Source organism: Chiloscyllium plagiosum, unplaced genomic scaffold (genome assembly GCF_037043375.1).
Source record: "Chiloscyllium plagiosum isolate Xiang-an unplaced genomic scaffold, Cpla_swu_hap1 HiC_scaffold_45, whole genome shotgun sequence".
NCBI classification, from domain to species: domain Eukaryota; kingdom Metazoa; phylum Chordata; class Chondrichthyes; order Orectolobiformes; family Hemiscylliidae; genus Chiloscyllium; species Chiloscyllium plagiosum.
Window position 1 is genome coordinate 61,895,095 of NW_028270183.1, and position 18,764 is coordinate 61,913,858.

Genomic DNA, 18,764 nt, shown 5'->3' on the forward strand with positions numbered 1-18,764 from the left:
GGAAATCGATGATTGAACAGACGACGGTTGTAAACTTACTGCTTGCGATTTATTCACTGGAGCTCACAGTTAGGAGAAGAGTTGGTTGGAGAATACCTAGATCTTTCGGAAATACATCGCATAAATTATCTGACGAATTTCAGAACAAATACAATCAGTCCTCATATAGCAAGGTTTCTTGTGGTTAATGGATACAAGAATCATAATTGTGCAGAGTGCTGGAGAAGCTGGGATCCACACAGAAAGATCAGCAGGACAATGTGAAAGGCTAAAATTATAAGACACAGCAAGGGAGTCAAGGAGGCATAGAAACTATAGGCCGGTTAAATCAGAAGGGAGATGCAACGTTGGATGGTATTCGTTTTAATGACAGAGTCTGATGAACAAAGCAGATGAATTACCGGCATAAATGAGGAAATGATGCGGTTGCTATCACGGAGACATATTGAGAGCGGGGCGGGAGTGGCTATTCAATATTCCAGGATTATTGCCTTCAGGCGAGATAGGGAAAGATGGAAAAGGATGGGGGCGGGGGTGTGCGGTACAGAATGCTGCTTCTGTCGCAATTCTGGCAAGAGTATTTTACGCTGTAAAGAGAAATGAAACCATGGATAACTCCTCGAACAAAGGCAAATGGACAGTACTTCAAAACCAAAATACAGCAAAAATAACTACTGGGAGAGCACGATAGGCCTTACTATAGGTCCAAAGGACCAAGTGCAAATACATGGGCAAATTTCAGAGAAATGTAAATTAAATAGGGGAATAAGAAAAGAGGTTTTTAACTTCCTCAGCCTAGGCTTGGATATTCATTTTGTCAAATATTCAGAGGGAGCACAATTCTGAAAATGCCCCCAGGAGAATACTTTAACAAAGTATGTGTTTAATACAGAGAATTTTAATCCAGACCTTGCAAGAGAGGGGTGAACCTGAACTTAACTTTAGGGAATGAAGTCGACCCTGTGGGTAAAACATCAATGGTAGAGCACTTTGCAGACATTGATCGTAAATCAGTTGGATTTCAGATTGTACTGCAAAGGAATAGAAATTGGCCCAAAGTTCTGAAAAGGGGAGGACAATTTTAGTAAGATCAGGTAATGACTTGACCAGAGTGGACTGGAAGCTGACACTTATTGGTAAATCCGAGTCAGAGCAGTGTGACACATTTAAGAAAGAGATAGGAAAATCACAGCGAGGACATTTGCCAGGAAGCCACTGCGTGGGACCAAGAATGCAGCGGGCTCTGGACAGCAAAGGGGACAGAGGGTGAGATAAAGAGAAAAAAGGGAGGCTTCCGGTCTATACTGAAATCTCAAAACAATAGAAACTAGTATGGAGTACAGAACGTGCAAGGGGGAGTTTGAAAGACAACGGAATTAGAAGAGCAAAAGGGACCATGAGAAAATAATGGCAGTCAAAATAAAGGAAAATATATTTAAAAGTTACAGGCCTATTCATAATAAAAGAATTATTCGGGAAACAGTAATGCTCATTAATGTTATTATTGGAGTGGAGCCGGAGGATTAGGTTGTGGTCGAAACGAATGTGTTGTGTCAGTGTTCACTAGTAAGACGGACAATGTGGGGACAGAAATCATGGAGGGGTGTTGTGATGTAGTTTTCAGAAATTAGGACACATGATGTGATGTTCTGTTTTGTCTTGCTGAATGAAAAGTGTTTATATTTCCAGGGCAGATGAAAAGTAGACCAAGCGGTTGAGCGATGCAAAGGATGAAATAGTTGGGTCGCTGACAATAATTTAGAATTCATGTCTGGCCACAGCAGTTGTGCCAAGTGAGTGTAGATCAGCCAACGTTGCACTGTTATGCAGGACGAAGGAAGGGATAAATAATGAAAACACAGATCTGTCAAGCTAGTCTCAGTGGTAGGAAACTATTGAGAAGTGAAATTAGTCTTAATTTGGAAGATAAATCAACAATTTTCAGCACGGTTTTATTGAGAGAAGTCATGTGTAACAATTTGATAGTAGGTTTCAGAGAGACAACTCGATGTCCAGATGATAGCAATAATCAGAACCAATGGGATCCGAGTTAATTTGACAGATTGGATCTAGAACTGGCTGAGTGGTGCGAGCAGAGGATAATAGTCATCGGGTGTCTGCGTGACTGGAAATCTATGTCTCCTGGTGTTCTGTAGGGATTGGTGATGATTACCTTGCTATTTCTCTTACATACCAATGATTGAGACTCCAATTGAGCAGGATTAACCAGTAAATTCATAGATGAAATGAAAACAGTCATGTTGGTAAGTCATGAGCAAAATGGCTTTAGATTGCAAGAGGATATACAAGGATTGGTTCTTTGTGAAGAGAAGTTGCAAATGGAAATTATTCTGGATTATTGTACGGTGATGTAATTCGGAAGAAGAATCTGTGAAGTATGACGTTTTGAATGGTGGAACCCTGGAAAGGCCTGAGGATCTTTGGTGCATGTACCCACCGAACCCCTACAGAACTGTGTTGTCTGGATAAAGAGGCTCAGAAAGTGGGAGGATATTTGCTTTTATTAGCCTAGACATTGACAATGAAGAGTGGTGAGATGATACTGGAACTTAATAGAACACTGGTTAGACCATACTGAAGCGTTGTGTGCATGTTATGGAAGGAATGTGTTTACACTGAAGGCAGTATTGATGAGATTTGCCAGGATCTTGCCTGGGTTGGAGGGTTTTAGTTATGAAACTAGATTAGGTAGACAGGGGTTTTCCTTGGAGCAGAGGAGAATTAGGGAGAAGATGATCATGATGTCTAGAATTATTTTAGGCATAGACAGGGTAAACTGAATGAAACCTTTCCCCTTGATGGAGAGAACAATGCCTCAGGGGCATAGGGTGAAGGTAAGGCCAGGAGGTTCCAAGTGGATCTCAGGGGAAAACAAAATCAAACAGAGGGTGGTGTTAGCCTGGAGCTCAGCACCTATAAGTCATGTAGAAACTGAGCCCCTCATAATAAGTATGAAGTATTGAGATGCATCCTTGCAAAGGCAAGTCACACAAGGCAATGGATCATGTGCTGGCACATGAGACTGGAATAGTTAGGTGGCTGTTATTGACAGGCATGAACTGGATGGATCAAAGGGCTTTTTTTCCTGTGCTGTATAAGGTGATTCTGTGAAAACGGTTATAAATAATGCCTTATTCATATTAATCCCAGATGCTCTGTTTATCTCAGTTCCCACAACACGTACCTGGACATGGCATTTCTTTGCTCTTGTGTGACCCGCTGTGTTGAACCTCACAGTAGATTTTGCTGGGGCAACCTACCGCTGACTCGGGCAGGGTTAACTGGCTGCTCAGGGTGTAGGTTCCCTTCTTGTTTTTCACTGATGGGTAAGTCTTCAATCCAGTCGTGATTAGCTCCCCACCTTTCTTCCAGGTTACTTTCGTGACGTCAGGGGAATAGTCCATCGCCAAACAACCAAAGATTGCAGAACCGGTGTTGTGTTCCTGACAGGAGGAGACCAGGCCATAAAGCGTGGGGGGAGATGGTGTCTCTACAATAGAATGACCAATTGAGCATGTTAGTTTCTGTTCATTTGACCTTATCAGTTACTCAAATGTATCCTCAGCTAAAAACGTTTGCCAGTATGCTCCCGCTGAGTCTACAGCATAACTGGAGTTTGTTTTTGGTTCCTACCAGTTGCTGATCATGATCATTGGTTCCCTCTTTAGAAACATGCCCTCGATCTTGACCATTGCCATATAATTTAGGAAGAAGAACATCCTGATCCCACCCCAGGAACTGTTTGAAGATCTCACCAACTGACACTTTCATTGGATTGCTGTGAAGAGCAGAGAAGTTTCACAAAATACAAACCAAGGAAATGCAGGTTCATCGAAATTCTACAGTGTGTGCTAACAGGCCATTTGGCCCAACAAGTCCACACCCACCCTCTGAAAATTAACGCATCCAGACCCATTCCCCTACCCTATTATGCTACAGTTAACCCTGACTAATGCACCTAACCTCCCAATCACTGAACACAACATTTGCAATTCCCCAAGCTTGCACATCTTTGGACTGTGGGAGGAAACGCTCACAGACAGTCACCAGAGGCTGGAATGGAACCCGAGTCCCTAGCATGTGAGACAGCAGCACTAAGCACAGAACCAGCGTGCTGCCCCACTAGGTACTGTGCTGCTGGAAATACCCAACAGCTGGTAGTACCCCCGGAGAGAAATCAGAGTGAATCATAGAACATAGAACTGTACAGCGCAGTGCAGGCCCTTCGGCCCTCGATGTGTGCTGCCCTGTCATACTAATCTGAAGCCCATCACACCTACACTATTCCATGTACGTTCATATGCCTGTCCAATGACGACTTAAATGTACTTAAACTTGGCGAATCTACTACCGTTGCAGGCAAAGCATTCCATACCCTTCCTACTCTGAGTAAATAAACTACCTCTGACATCTGTCTTATACCTATCTCCCCTCATTTTAAAGTTGTGTCCCCTCGTGTTTGCCGTCCCCATACTTGGAAATCAGGTCCAGTGAGCCTTCCTCACTTATCAATGCAAGGCAGAATATTCTCTCTGGGAGGAAGGTCACTGCAGCAGCAGCACAGGCAGGAGCTGAGCACTGGGACGGGGAGGATGGCTGTCACGGCTGAACTCATGCCATTTGGCTGGAAGTTGAAACATCTAATTTACAATTATCTGAATTCTGGAGGCCTCTGAAAAATGGAGGACCATTAAGGTTCAGAGACTTTGGAGTGTTCCAGCTGAGTATTTACGTAAATATGATTTGAGAAATTAAGAAGTGATCTTTAACTTTAATAGCTATCAAACTGACACGCAGTTCACCACCAAACCTCATCTTTCAGACTAACCACTGCACTTACTCTGTCGAGACCTAAATTCCCACTCACATTGACAAACCCTACCCTGCTATACACCCATTCATGCCCGGAACACACAACCCCTATCACACGAAACACATCCAAGGCAATCCATATTGGTAGTGTAGCTGAGCAGAGAGATCTCGGTGTCCATGTACATAGATCCCTAAAAGTTGCCAGCCAGTTTGATAGAGTTGTTAAGAAGGTATACTTTGTGTTGGCTATCATCGAGAGAGGGACTGAGTTTCAGAACCACGAGGTTAGGCAGCAGCTGTACAAAACTCTGGTGTGGCCGCACTTGGGTGTATTGTGGACTGTTCTGGTCACCACATGATAGAAAGAATGTGGAAGATTTGGAAGAGTTCAGAGGAGGTTTACCAGGATGTTGTTTGGTATGGCAGGAAGGTTTAATGAGGAAAGGATGAGGGTCTTGAGGCTGTTTTTGTTTGACTGAAGAAGGTTGAGAAGTGACTTAATTGAGATATAAAAGATAAACAGAGGGTGGACAGTGGAAGTCTGTTTCCTTGAATAGTGATGGCTAGCAGGAGAGGACATAGATGACAGATGTCAGAGGTTGTTTCTTTACTCAGAGAGTAGTAGGGCCATGGAACACATTGCCTGCAACAATAGTACACTCGCCAACCTTAAGGGAATTTAAAAGGTCATTGGTTAAACAAATGGATGAAAATGGAATAGTGTAAGATAGATAGGCTTCAGATTGGCTCCACAAGTAGGCGCAACATTGAGGGCTGAAGGGCCTGTACTGCACCGTAATGTTCTATATTCTATATTCCAGATGGACATATGATCTCAATTCCTTTCACTCATCTACACTCCTGCCGCCCTGCACCTGGCCCATGGTGAATCTGGCCCTGACTGGACCTGGTACCATCATTTTCACAACCTCAGACAAAAGCCCACTACCCAAGACATGACCTCAGCCCTTGATCACTGACCTCTCATCTTATCCAAGTCAACCAGTGCACATTGCATCCTAGCTCCTTTCGCATCTGTGCTTTACCACCGACGATTTTGCCAGACTCCGAGCTTTGCATTTTGACAACACGTCCACCTGTCACTTCATTAAAGTGACCTTACACCCCCGAAACATCCTGGCACTCTGCCCACCTCTACACTAACCAGCCTGGCATCCTGCCCTCCTTTCCATAAACCAACCTGGCAAAGACAGACCTCCTGCATTTCAGCTCAAACTACCCCTCACCTACCAAGCAGAATTCGAACAAATTATCCTGTGACCATTACCATTTACCTTGATGCCACCTTGCCAGACAGAGTGCATGCAAGCTTACCCAGCAGCCAGCCAACACCTCACAGCCTACCAGCCCAAACTCTCCCACATGCCCAATCTAGCCCCTCACTTGCTCACCACCTTCCAACTCTGAGCGTACTCCACCATAAAGTCAGTGAATCATAAAGTCATACAGCACAGAAACAGTTTCTTTGGTCCAGCTCATCCATGTTGACCAGAGTTCCCAAATTAAAGTAATTCCACTTGCCTGCCTTTGGCCCATATCCATCCAGACCTATCCAGTTCCTGTAGCTGTTCAAATGTCTTCTAAATGTTGAACTTATCTCTGCATTTACCACTTCCTCTGGCAGTTCATTCCAATGTTTTGGACAGTTACAACATGAAGCCCTAACTCCTGCACTCAGTGCTCTGACCAATGAAGGTACATGTGCCAAACACCTTCAACACACTAGGTACTTGAGACGACGCTTTCAGGAATCTATGAGTCTGAACCCTCAGGGTCTTCAGTGTTCAACATCACTACCCAGCGCCTTACCATTAACTCTAAGACTCTATGAGTCTGGAATCTCAGGGCCCTGTGTTTTACATCACTATCCAATGCCCTACCATTAACTCTAAGTTGTGACCTGATTTGTCTTCTCAAAGAACAACACTTCGTATTCAATTAAATTAAACTCCATCTGCCACTCCTCAGCCCATTGGCCCAGCTGATCAAGATCTCATTGTATGTTTAGATGACTTTCACTGCCAATTATACCACCAATGTTGGTGTTACGTGCAAACTTACAAACCATGCCCCATTCAATGTCTTCATGGCTTTCAACCAATATTGTAGCCTGTTTCCCTTTCTCCCACATATCCGTAGCACTTTTTTAAGGATTGAAGGAATCTATCTCCTTATTGAAATCATTTAATGTTTTGTCCTCAATCAATTTCTGTGGTGGAGAATTCCACAGGTTCACGATTCTTTTGCTGAACATTAAACAATCAGGTTCAATGTTATCGAATGTTGGGAAGACTGGTGAGCAGCAAGATTAATGATGATCCCATGAATGGAATAGCATTCTAGAGGGGCCGAGGTGCCTTCTTCAGCTTCCAGTTTGCTGACATGTCCCTTCGGAAGCATGTTCCAACATTGTGATCCTTGAGGATAAGGGCGCACATGCTTGTAAATGCTTCTCCTGAAAGCTTTCCTCCAAATCAGACTTCAACTTGACTCTCAACTATTTCTCTGCCTGTTTCCTCTTCCTCAATCACAGCCATGGGACTCACTTCCTAACAGCGCTGTGAATGTGCTAATACCACACAAACTTCAGCAATTCAAATACACTGATGACAACTAGTTTCTCAAGGCGATATAAAAAGTCTGACACTTCGACACCTGTCCAGAGATTCAAACAACCACTGGAAGAATTGAAAATTATTTGAGGCACTTGTGTGTCTACACAAGATGACATGGTTTCCTTTTGTGTGATTTGACTGTGTTTTCACTGAATGGACAGAGCTATTTCTTAATCATACAATAGGAATGAAGCTTCCCGCATTTTTAGCAAGGCAATCACACATTATATTGCTTTATTCCAGGGAAGTATAGTGTTAAATTGATAACATATGATGATTGGGATTTTTCAATTGGAAATTGTCAGAGATTTAAAATTTACTTTCATGAGCAATTAATTCCAGCCTCATTGTGTCACAGTACTCACAGGAATGTCTTTCAGAAATGGTGTCTCCCTTTGTTATGGGCAGTCGAATCAGTAAATCTGGGATAGTTTTCTGCTTGTTAATCAAAGGTGTTAAAGAGTTTTAGCCAAAGGGAGACCTGTAGATTCAGCTCACAGATGAACCATGATCTAAGTAAGTGGTGGAAGAGCTCGAGGGGCTGAGTGCCCTCCTCTTGCTCCTACCTTCCTATCATTGTGTCATTCATTAATCTAGCACTGGCGGTGAATACATTTTATTAAAATATTTCAACAAATTAATTGTTTCACACATGATGTAAAAAAAAAACTTCTGCTGATTATTTGGAACGGGATCATTAACATTCTCTACTTGAGTGATCAAAATAACTTCCACCCAATTACAGCAGTCACTGCACTCTGGAGTGTGTTGTTACTTCATAATAGTTTCTTGTGAAACTACACTTTAGATCAGGGCGCTCCAATTCAATGATTCTCTGATATTTAATATCTCTGAACATTCTCAATTTGTTCAAATGCATCTTTTCTCTGAAGAACGTGTTTCATCGAACACAACTTTTTTCAATGAAACAACAAACTTTAAATGCTAGAAAATCAAAATAAAGACAGAAATTTCTGAAGAAACTCAGCAGGTCTAGCAGCTCCTGTGGAGAGAAGGCAAGGTTAACCTTTCGCATCCAGAGACCCCGCCCCTTCACCAAACTGTTTTCATGTTTTTGGCACAAGAGCTCACACCTGTTGAGATAAACAGTGATTACGCTGGCTTGACTCCTCTTGGAAAGGGAGGAGGTACTGGATGGTCTCAGATAGCAATTGAAGACCAACTGAAAAGCTATCACCATCTGCATCAAGTGTTGGATTCAGAGGAACTCCCACCGCACTGAACAATCAAATTCAGCTACAGCACTGGTTTAATATAAAGTAAAACAGCCTAAAGATAATCTCATCAAATATGCTTCGAAAATGATTCATTCTGGATTAGTTATAAATGATATTGTTAGAACAGCAAGTCAAAAGCTGGGATTTCTTTGAGCACTTACTCCATTAACCCCATCTAGCGATACCCAACAGCTTGTGAACAAATATTGATCTGGAAAAAGCTGCTAACCACCAAAATTCTGTTTAATATCTAAGAGACACAAGTCAGAACAGCGATTGAATAGATTTCATTGGCCTCTGTGAGTGGAATTCCAACAACCACCCAGACATGTCAATCTGCTTTCTTGCACTGAAGTAACCTGATAAGAGATTGTGTTACATACCTCTCTAACAGGTTGTAAGTGAACACAGGCCACCTGGCACAGAATCAGGGACTCTAATACAACATCACAACAGACCTGAACACAATGAGCTTGACACTATCACGGAGAACACAGCCCACATGTTTTGACAATACATAAACCATGTTAGTTATTATCACCTTCCAACAACCAGGGATAGTTCCAGAATGTTTGCACAATGAAAGTAACATTTCAACATTTATCGAAGAATGCTTTGACAGCAGCTCCAAATTGTTCAAACTCTATGGGAACTACAGAGGAATAAATCTAGGAATTGCATTGCCATCAATTCACTGTCACTGGATTCCAACCTAGAACTCCCTTCCTCTTTCCCCTGTGAATGTTGCTGCACCAGACGGTCTACTTAGTTTGGAAAAGATTAAAATGTTTTGAAGTGTAATATGACCATTGCCAGTGACATTAAAAGCTGATAATAGGTTTTCAAATAATAAGATGCAAAAGAATTCTGATTCTACATTGTGCCACGAAACATGTCCTGCATAACTCAGGCACAAAGAAAATATGCAGCATATTTCCCTCTGCCTCGCTCAATCAAATATCTCTTGTTGCTAACAACCAATTTCAAAACTCTTGCTATCTGCCTTTTGTTCCTGAAACGTTCGTTCTGATTGGAACAACTTAATCAGGGCTCTCCATTCTGAGGCACCTAATCGAATATTGTATTTCTGGCAGATAAAAGTGGTTTTGAAGCGCGAGATGAAATTGAACTGTCTGAGATTCAGGTATCCGAACTGGACAATTTACAAATGGTCAGGATGTTGACAAGTTAGTTGGAGATAGCACTGAAACAAACTGCACAACAGACTTAATCCATGAGGATACATTGCTCAACTCCTCACGTCAAATATATTCACTGTGATGAACATTCATCAGAGGAACTAACCAGTGGATTGATGTGAATGAGAATGTGTTCACAATGAACATAAATAACCACTGGGTTAATAAACTTAATAAGTCATTGCATTTAACAAAATTATTGAGGTGGGAAATATTGCCAATTAAAGCACGGATCCGGAGGAAATGGATTATTCTCTAAATTATTTTTACATAATCTGAAAACGATCCTTGAACTGTGGAGATTTTGCATGCACTGCATACAGTCAATACTGCATTCCAGTGTGGAAAGCATTTCTGTTGAAGGTATTAGGGCAAGGTCATTTTCTTGTTAACTGCTTTTAATGAACGAAAATGTTTAAAAAGGTATGAATTGAAAATATGCTTCTGTCTGGAGTTGCCCGCTTTACCAGATGTCTAAGTAAATGTGGGCACTGCTGCCTCACAGATCCAGGTACCCAGGCTCGGTTCCAGCCTCGGGTGACTGCCTGTGTGGAGTGTACACAATCTCCCCTGTGTCTGTGTGGGTTTCCTCCCACAATCCAAAGATGTGCATGTCAGGTGAATTGGTCATGCTATATCGTCCATTGTGTTAGGTGCATTAGTCAGGGGTAAATATAGGGTAGGGGAATGGGTCTGGCTGGGTTACTCTTCAGAGGGTCGGTATCGACTTGTTGGACCAAATGACCCGATACATACTGCAGGAAACCTAATCTAAATGATTGTCACACTTAACTAATGTGAGCAGATTCCTTCCGATCGCTACATTGCAATAAATCGGTCAAGTATATTTATTAAAATAAATATTACTCTATTTTCAGTGTCTGAATAAACAATGTGCTCTGTTATCCTCTCGTTCATGTCTTCTCCAAATTTGTGAACTCTGCATCCGTCTGAACACATCGATGTAAAATGAATTCTCTGCGTTTGCAGCAAGCACTCCCATGGTTTTAAGAGTAGGGTTCCTACAGTATGGAAACAGGCCATTTGGCCCAACAATTCCACACTGACCCTCTGAACAGTAAGTAGCCCACCCAGACCCATTCCCCCAACTTATATTTACCCCTGACTAATGCACTCTAACCTACACATCCCTGAGCACTGTGTGCAATTTAGGACAGCCATGATCACCTGACCTGCACATCTTTTGGACTGTGGGAGGAAACCAGAGTGCCCGAAGGAAACCCACGCAGACACAGGGAGAATGTGCTAACTCCACACAGGCAGTCACCCGAGGGTGGGATCGAATTTAGGACCCTGGCACTATGAGGCAGCAGTGCCAACCACTGAGACACCATGCTGCCCTGCGAGTTCATGAGTGGATTATTTTAATTAATTCGAAATTTGGCCTTGGTCACATAATTCACTATGGCAGTTGTTTCCGAAAGAATGACTCTTCAGTTGGTATTTTGTTGTAAAATGTAACTATTTATTTAAAATGCACAGATTGGCAACACCTAAAGCACTGTGCAGATTAAATAATTCGGTTAATGTTTTATTTTTATCCTGTAAATCCAGTTTAATCAGGGACATAACAATGAATTAACTCAAGTTACGTGTGAAACTGATCAAAGCAGTGAAACTGACCTGTTCTTCATAGAATTGAGCAGAATTTCCAAATGGTCTTTTCCAATGATCTTTTCCAGCCAGAAAAATATGTATGTAGTGTACAGCGGAATTGAAAGGTGTTTCTTGATCAATTATAACACAGTCATGGCATTTTTGCTCAAGAGCAAGAACTATTAGAACATTAGACTTTTGAAATGCTATTTATATTTCTCTATGACTCGTAAACTGTTTAAAGACAAACCTTGTGATTGAACTAGATAGTGGAGTTCTGAATTTGGATTGTTAAGCATGGATTAGATTAATCCTTAATTATTACTCTTAAGTAAAAATGGCGCCCGAAGGTATCTGTTTCCCCTTCATTTCTAAAACCTTTGCGATTTGCCTTTCACTTAATAATAGGCTTTATGAAATTTCACCTCGCATGCTGATTGAATTGAATGAGGAACCAGGAGCGGTTCACTGTCACAAACCGTATTAACATTGCAAAAACAATGTAGAAACCAAAAACGGTTTCCCAAATATAACATATTTAATGTTACCCATGCACAGGTCAATGATCATCAGATCACAACACGGTGTGTCTGCAGCAGAACTAGCTCTGCAAATATTTTCAACAGAACCAAGAACATGATGTAACCTCACAAAACAAACCCAGATTGAAGTCTAACAAAGCTGCTCAGAATCCAGCAAACTAATGATTAAATTGAATAGAAATAACAAGTCATAACAGCAGCCTGGTTTGTGAGGGGACTTAACATTTAAAGCTGTAACGTTTCTGGCAACAGTTCAATGTATTTCCAACCTGTACACCCTTCTTGATCGTGACAATCTTGTGCAGCGCAAAGTAGAGCGGTTGAAGGCATATATTGATTAATCACTTCATTGTCAAAACAAAATTATTGAATGGACAAATATTACCACATTATAATTTTAAGTTAGTTTCAATTACATAATCTGATCAATTCTGCAGTTTCAGATTTTAGTCCCAAATTTTATTTTGAATGAGGCTACTCAAAACAAAATTCAGTTCGTTTACAATTAGAACTGAGTTTTTTGTTAAAAGTTAATGCATTAAAAACTTTTTTTTTTCATTTCTCACACTTCCGGGTTTCTGCCTTAAGTTGTTTTTCAGACCGTTACAAATGGATGTAATGTTTTCAATCAAGCAGAGAAAAATGTGTCATATAAGTTTAACAAATGCAGAAATGATTCATGAAAAACAAAAGAACTTCACAAATATTGGTAATGAAAAGTAATCCAGAGAGACAATCTCCTCACCAGAAAGAAAACACCAATTACAGAAAGCATGAAAACGCTGATCAATTTCACAAACTGAATAAGAATCCAATCAACTCAATTCAACAGAATCAATGAAAATAAAATCAGAATCCAATCAACTCAAAACAACAGATTTGAATGAAACATAATCAGAATCCAAACAATTCAATTCAACAGAATCAAATAAAACAATTTCAAAAGCCAATCCACACAATTCAACAAAACCAAGTAAAAACAAAGTCATAATCCAATCAACACAGTTCAACCGAATCAACTAAAACAAAGCCAAAATCCAATCAACTCAATTCAACAGAATCAAGTAAAACAAACTCAGAATCTAATCAACAGAATGCAATATAGCACCGCAAGAAAATTTTATGACAGTTTCTAACCTGCTTGCAATCAACAAAATTAACAAAATACACGAGAAAATATAATCAGGGTAAGAACATATATTCAAGAAGTGAATAATGATATTTTAGCATATTTTAATCATGTTTAGTAATATCTCGAACATCTTTGAATTCTTAGCGTTTGTTGTTGATAATAAAACTCACAGTCAGGATGTCACTGACATTAAACATTATTTATAGCTGACTGATTAAGATACATTAGATGTTTCAAGTAACCCAGCCACACAGAATGCCCATCTGATCAAAAAAAGAGATACACCGAGTAACTGACTCGATCATCACCATTGTAACTATTTGCTGAGCCTTAACTGAAGTCTATTATTAGTCTGAACAAAAATCAATCCGAACCAAACCAAACTCAGCAAAAAATCTGAGTTTAATTTAATTCAGAAATTAGTCACATGAATAGAAAGTTATTAAAAAGTCACTAAGAAAGTTCAAGGGTCTTACCTGAAGTCACTGTTACCATGGGCCCTTGGCCCCAGTAGCCAAGATGGTAACCCCAGTTACCCACTGTCGTATCACAATGATGGAGACAAGTACACTTATTCTCTCTTCTTTCCTGGAGGTCTCAATTTTCATTTGAAAGTGCCATTTCGTACTGATCTTGTTTAGAATTAATGCCATAGTTGACAAAACAATTAGCAGTGATCTCCTGAGCTGTCAGATATATTAAAACTAACATTTTGTCCGAGCATTTAATTGATGGAAGTGTTAGCAGTACATATGACATGCCCAAAACATTGTCCCATTGTGTCACCAGTTTGCTAGTTTAAATGGTACATTTCCTCTTTGATAGTTTTGTAAGAGGCAGCCTGAGGTCTGCTTCAGATTGCAGTTGGTATAATTGCATTTAAAACTCGTACTGACCGTCAGTTTATGATGGAATTGACAAAATGTTCCCTCAAGCTGTTCTTGAATGGGTCCAGCCCTGGTTCCTCTCGCTGTGGTCTCCTGCACAGTAATAGACGGCGGTGTCTTCGATCTTCAGGTTCTCCATGTCCAACGCGAAAATGTTGTTTGAAGTGTCTTTGGACGCAGTAAATCGACCCGTAATCGCTGGTGCATAGTAACTGCTGGATGAAGTATAGTAGCTAATCAGCCACTCCTGACCCTGTCCGGGAACCTGTCGGACCCAGCTCATGTAGTAGCTGCCAAGATTGAACCCTCTGGTTTTACAGGTCAGTTTCAGGCTGCCTGCGGGACGGCCAGTCTCTGCCTCTGGCTGGGTCAAAACAACCTCCGACTGGACACCTTTAAAAAAGAAAACAAATAAACCATGAGCATTAATGTTGGTGAAATGATGGCTGAGTCTTTTACATTCCTGCGGTAGATTAACATTGAGACAGAAACAAAGAGAGACTTGAACAAAAAACACTCACATGATAAGAACGTCAGTAACAAACTGAGAAAAATTGTCGACACAATCATTCTGATAACTTGTGGGAAACGGTTCTGTCAAGATCTTTCTAAACAGAGCCGACCCAGGAGTGTTGAATTACTGTCCAGTGCCCAGGATTTATATGGCCATCGGAAGGGGCAGGCTTACAGCTTCCGCCTGTTGGTGTCCTGCTGGAGGCTGAGACTGGATCCTGGTATCAGCTTGCACAGCCCGAACACATGGGGTCATGTCTTTACATGAGGTTCTGCTTAAACATGGACACATACACATCTTGGGATATTAGTTTTGCTGAATAGTTTCTTTGGAAGTAGATTTGAGTAGCTTCAGGTCTGTTTCACATGATAGTTGCATGTATTTTGTTTAAAAAAAAAATTTCAACTGGAAGTTAGCTCCCTTTATTTCTACATTCATTCACAAGCAGATACAACTAAAATTAAAGTTCAAACATATAACTAGCTAATAAAACAGTTGAGTTTTTCTTCCCTGGATACTGCAAGTCTCTGACGCACTCCAAAATAACATGTAATTCATACGAAACATTTCAAAATTCAATTTAGGCAACTGAATACAGAGCGTGTCCAAAGTGATTATATTTAGAATATTCAATTAGAAGTTAACTCCCTTTCACCCTACATTCCACCACAAGCAGAAAAAGCTAAAAAGAACTTCAATAATATTATTAGCCAACAAAATGAGTGACTTTATTTTTGCTGTCACTCAAAGTCTCTCTCACATTACAAAACAACATACCATTTCTAATCTGCGTTTCTAAATTCAGTTTCGGCAACCTAATGTGGAGCATGTCTAAAGTGATTATGTTCAGAATGTGAGTGTATGTCAATAACAGTTTGGACCTGGAGATTAGAAGCACCTCCTTACATTGCAGAATGTTTCTCCCTGCATCTTTTTTTTTCAAATGGCTCCGACACTAAAATGCATAGTTGAGGAAAGCTGTGCGCTTGAGAAACAAAATGTGAGTCCGCAATGATACATAACACCAAGGTAAACTTTTGAAAGAGCATCTAATGAACTAGAACAAGGCAGTCCATTAGTTTTTTTTTAATCCTCAACGTCTAAACCATTGCATGTAACAGTCTGGGTACATCAGGAATGTTTGGTTAAATTAGAGAGTATTACAGTAATAATTACCACGAATGTAGGTTATAAACAGTACATTTCTCTGCTCACTAATCGCTCTGACAGGGCAGTTAACTCATAAAAATCAGCAAAAATTCGCTGTTACACTACACCAGTGTTAACCATGTATAAAGGGCTCACTCAGTTTTAATGAGATGCTTGAATCAGAGAATGGTGTAACAAGTGATGTGAGTTTGAACCAGTTCAATTTTGTTAATTTACTTTGAGATGATAACAAAGGTTACTACAATGTGGGATTTTGAATCCATTAACTTCATATTCAGGAGCTTTAAAGATACTCAGTAAACAGGCTGAACTAACTAGAACGTCATTGCATTCAATGTCCTGTTTTCTGATAGTCATACAGTGAATGCTGTATTCACTGACTTTCCTTTTTAAAGAAGAAATGCCAAGTGAAATGTATCCAATGTGAGTAAATGGGAAACTATAGTATGTTTCGTAGGAGTTTACTTTAGTTGATTCATTTTCCCTTTAATCGGCCAGATACAATAGTTGGCAGCAATTAAGCTGACTACAGAAAAGGTCCTTGAGTTCCCAGTTTCATTTACTGGAAGCAGGTGGAGTTTCTGCAGTGGATCAAAGATATTTTGTCTCACTGTTGACCAGTTGGTGGAAAGCAAACTGCAAAACATAACCACTGCCTCCGCAGAAACAAATCAACTCAGCAACAATGCTGGAGGAAAGTTTATTTTTCAGTTATGTAACTTGGAGAACTAGTCCCTCCTCTCATTGAAGGAAATATTCGCAGAGTCTTAGACACAAGCTAAACATCAACAGCTCATTCAAGGATCACTAGAGCACTGTTTAATATTGAGAAAAATTGACAAATAGTCATAGAGTCATGGAGTGATACAGCATGGTTACAGACCCTTCGGTCCAACCAGTCCATGCCAGTCATAATCCCAAACTAAACTAATCCCACATGTATACACTTGGCCCATATCCTTCCAAACATTTGATAGTCATTTACTGATCCAAATGTCTTCTAAAGATTGTAAGTATCCACCACCAGATCATCCCACACACAAACCATTCTCTGTGTAAAAGGTTGTCTCTGATATCTTTTTAAAAAAATTTCTCCTCTCATTGTAAAAACATGTTCCCTATTGTTGAAATCCCTCACCATAGGGAATGTCTGGGTCAAACATTGAAAATAATCCCAGCTCCAAACATTTACAAAATATCACTGTGGATCTTCCTTGAGTCCAAAAAACATTGTTCCCTTTGATCAATGATTTGTAAAATTTATTCGCGTATCTAATGCGATGGACGTTTTCAAATAACTTCTGAAATGCAAATGGTTCACATCAATCGTAATAAAGTAACATTCCGTGTGTTTCTCCACACACACACACACAAAAAAAAACAAGTTTGTTGACATGAGTTACTCTGAGGAAGTCTACGATGAATTATTTTATCAAACAAAATCATTTCCAGTGTTGTGAGGGCTCGTCTATCTTCTGTGTAATGGTCTGAATTTAAGTTGTGTCTGACTGCAGATGAAACTGGCTGATCTGGGTAAAAGTACAGTTTGTGTCTTTCACATTGTTAATGTATATTACTGACTTTAGTTGAATAAAGGGATGTTGTCCCAGGCATCGTCTGGCACCATTAATTAGACCATTAATTTCCACATCGCTAGCCAGTGGGTCAGGTGGAGTTTATTGATATGTGATATTTTTTAAATGAAAACTTCGTACATTTCCAGTATGAATCATGTAAATTAGAGCCATTCACCTTTCCATTCATGGCTTTATAAACTTATAAGAGGTTACCTCCCCCACCACGCCCCCCTCCCCCCACCCCCACACACCCCCTCCACCCCCCCCCCCCCCCCCCCGCCCCCGGAGCTCTCACCGTCCAGTGAAACAAGTTCCAGTCTATCTGGATTTCCAACGGTAACTGTTTTCACCTCACATTCTGCTGTTAAAGATCCTCCTGCCACCCCAGGTCCATAGACAGTGTCCCTTGATACTAGTACAAATAAATGAAAGGAACTTGCCCCACCATATTGTTCAATTTTATTTGGCTTCAAACACCATAAAAAATACATGTTCATGCCATTGCTGATTTATGGGAGAATTCCGTGTACACAGTATCTGCCGAAATACCTGCAGTACCATCCTGAATGTGGTTCGCAGGTTCATCTGTTGCTCACAAATGCAACCAGATATCAGGGAACAGTGTGTGGGATATAGGTAAAGTAGTGTTATTTCTGCAATTATAATTACTTATACAAAGTAAATGAACTCACACCAGTGTGTAATTGTTTCAGCCAAGAGCTGAGTCAACAAGAATGGAAACTACATGGAGGAAATACATAATTAGATTAGATTAGATTACTTTACAGTGTGGAAACAGGCCCTTCGGCCCAACATAATTGTTTTGTATTAGCTAAAATTGTATGCAAGAATGAAACGTGACTGCAAAACAATGGTAGATATTACAGACGAATAGATAAGATGCTGCGAGGGGAGCGAATTATGCTAGATACGCCTGTACAAACAGTAGGTATAAACATCTGTTTCCCACTTTTACAGAAACACTGGAACAAACCCCAATTAAAAGGGTCATAAGGATCAGTCTGGTAGGGGAAGGCACAAATGGAGGGAGTAGATAATGATGAAGAAAGGATATGCCTAACAATGACCCACAGCGGGATGAGGTCAAACGGCCTTGTGAGACCAGAATTAAGCATTTTCTCACAGACAAGGCCGGATAAGGCAAGAGATAAACAGGAGTAATGGGTGCTGGTCTTAGGGAAGTGGAAGATGCAAACTGGGAGGAGCAATAGGATATAAAAAAAACAAAATTACATAAATATTGTGTATTAGTTAAATTCAGTGTGTATGTCCCTGCCTTGTCGACAGTGGACATCACACCCTCTTGCAAGAGTCAAATAAAGGGCACTACGGATTCAGATTTTGTCTTGGACTGAAACTATTGAAGTGTGTGAGCTTTGTTTCTCACAAGTGAACATC

General features: G+C 40.5%; 1 protein-coding gene across 1 annotated transcript; it reads right to left on the reverse strand.

The window, feature by feature from the left end:
• On the reverse strand, window positions 1–14,654 carry LOC148136695 (immunoglobulin gamma-1 heavy chain-like). Its single transcript, XM_087983230.1, has 5 exons — window positions 14,606–14,654; window positions 14,184–14,477; window positions 13,674–13,736; window positions 3,206–3,511; window positions 1–102 (listed from the first exon to the last, which is right to left on the reverse strand). Exons 1-5 carry the CDS (start codon window positions 14,652–14,654, stop codon window positions 50–52), a joined length of 765 nt encoding a protein of 254 aa, XP_087839356.1. The 3' UTR covers window positions 1–49.
• Between the last annotated feature and the right edge of the window lie 4,110 nt (window positions 14,655–18,764).

Coding starts and splice junctions, on each gene's coding strand:
- LOC148136695 (XM_087983230.1), bottom strand. CDS start 14,654: ATGATTGTGTCGACAATTTTTCTCAGTTTGTTACTGACGTTCTTATCA. Junction 14,478..14,605: donor GTTACTGACGTTCTTATCAT/GTGAGTGTTTTT, acceptor TCTTTTTTAAAG/GTGTCCAGTCGGAGGTTGTT. Junction 3,512..13,673: donor CATGGTAACAGTGACTTCAG/GTAAGACCCTTG, acceptor ATTCTATTGTAG/AGACACCATCTCCCCCCACG.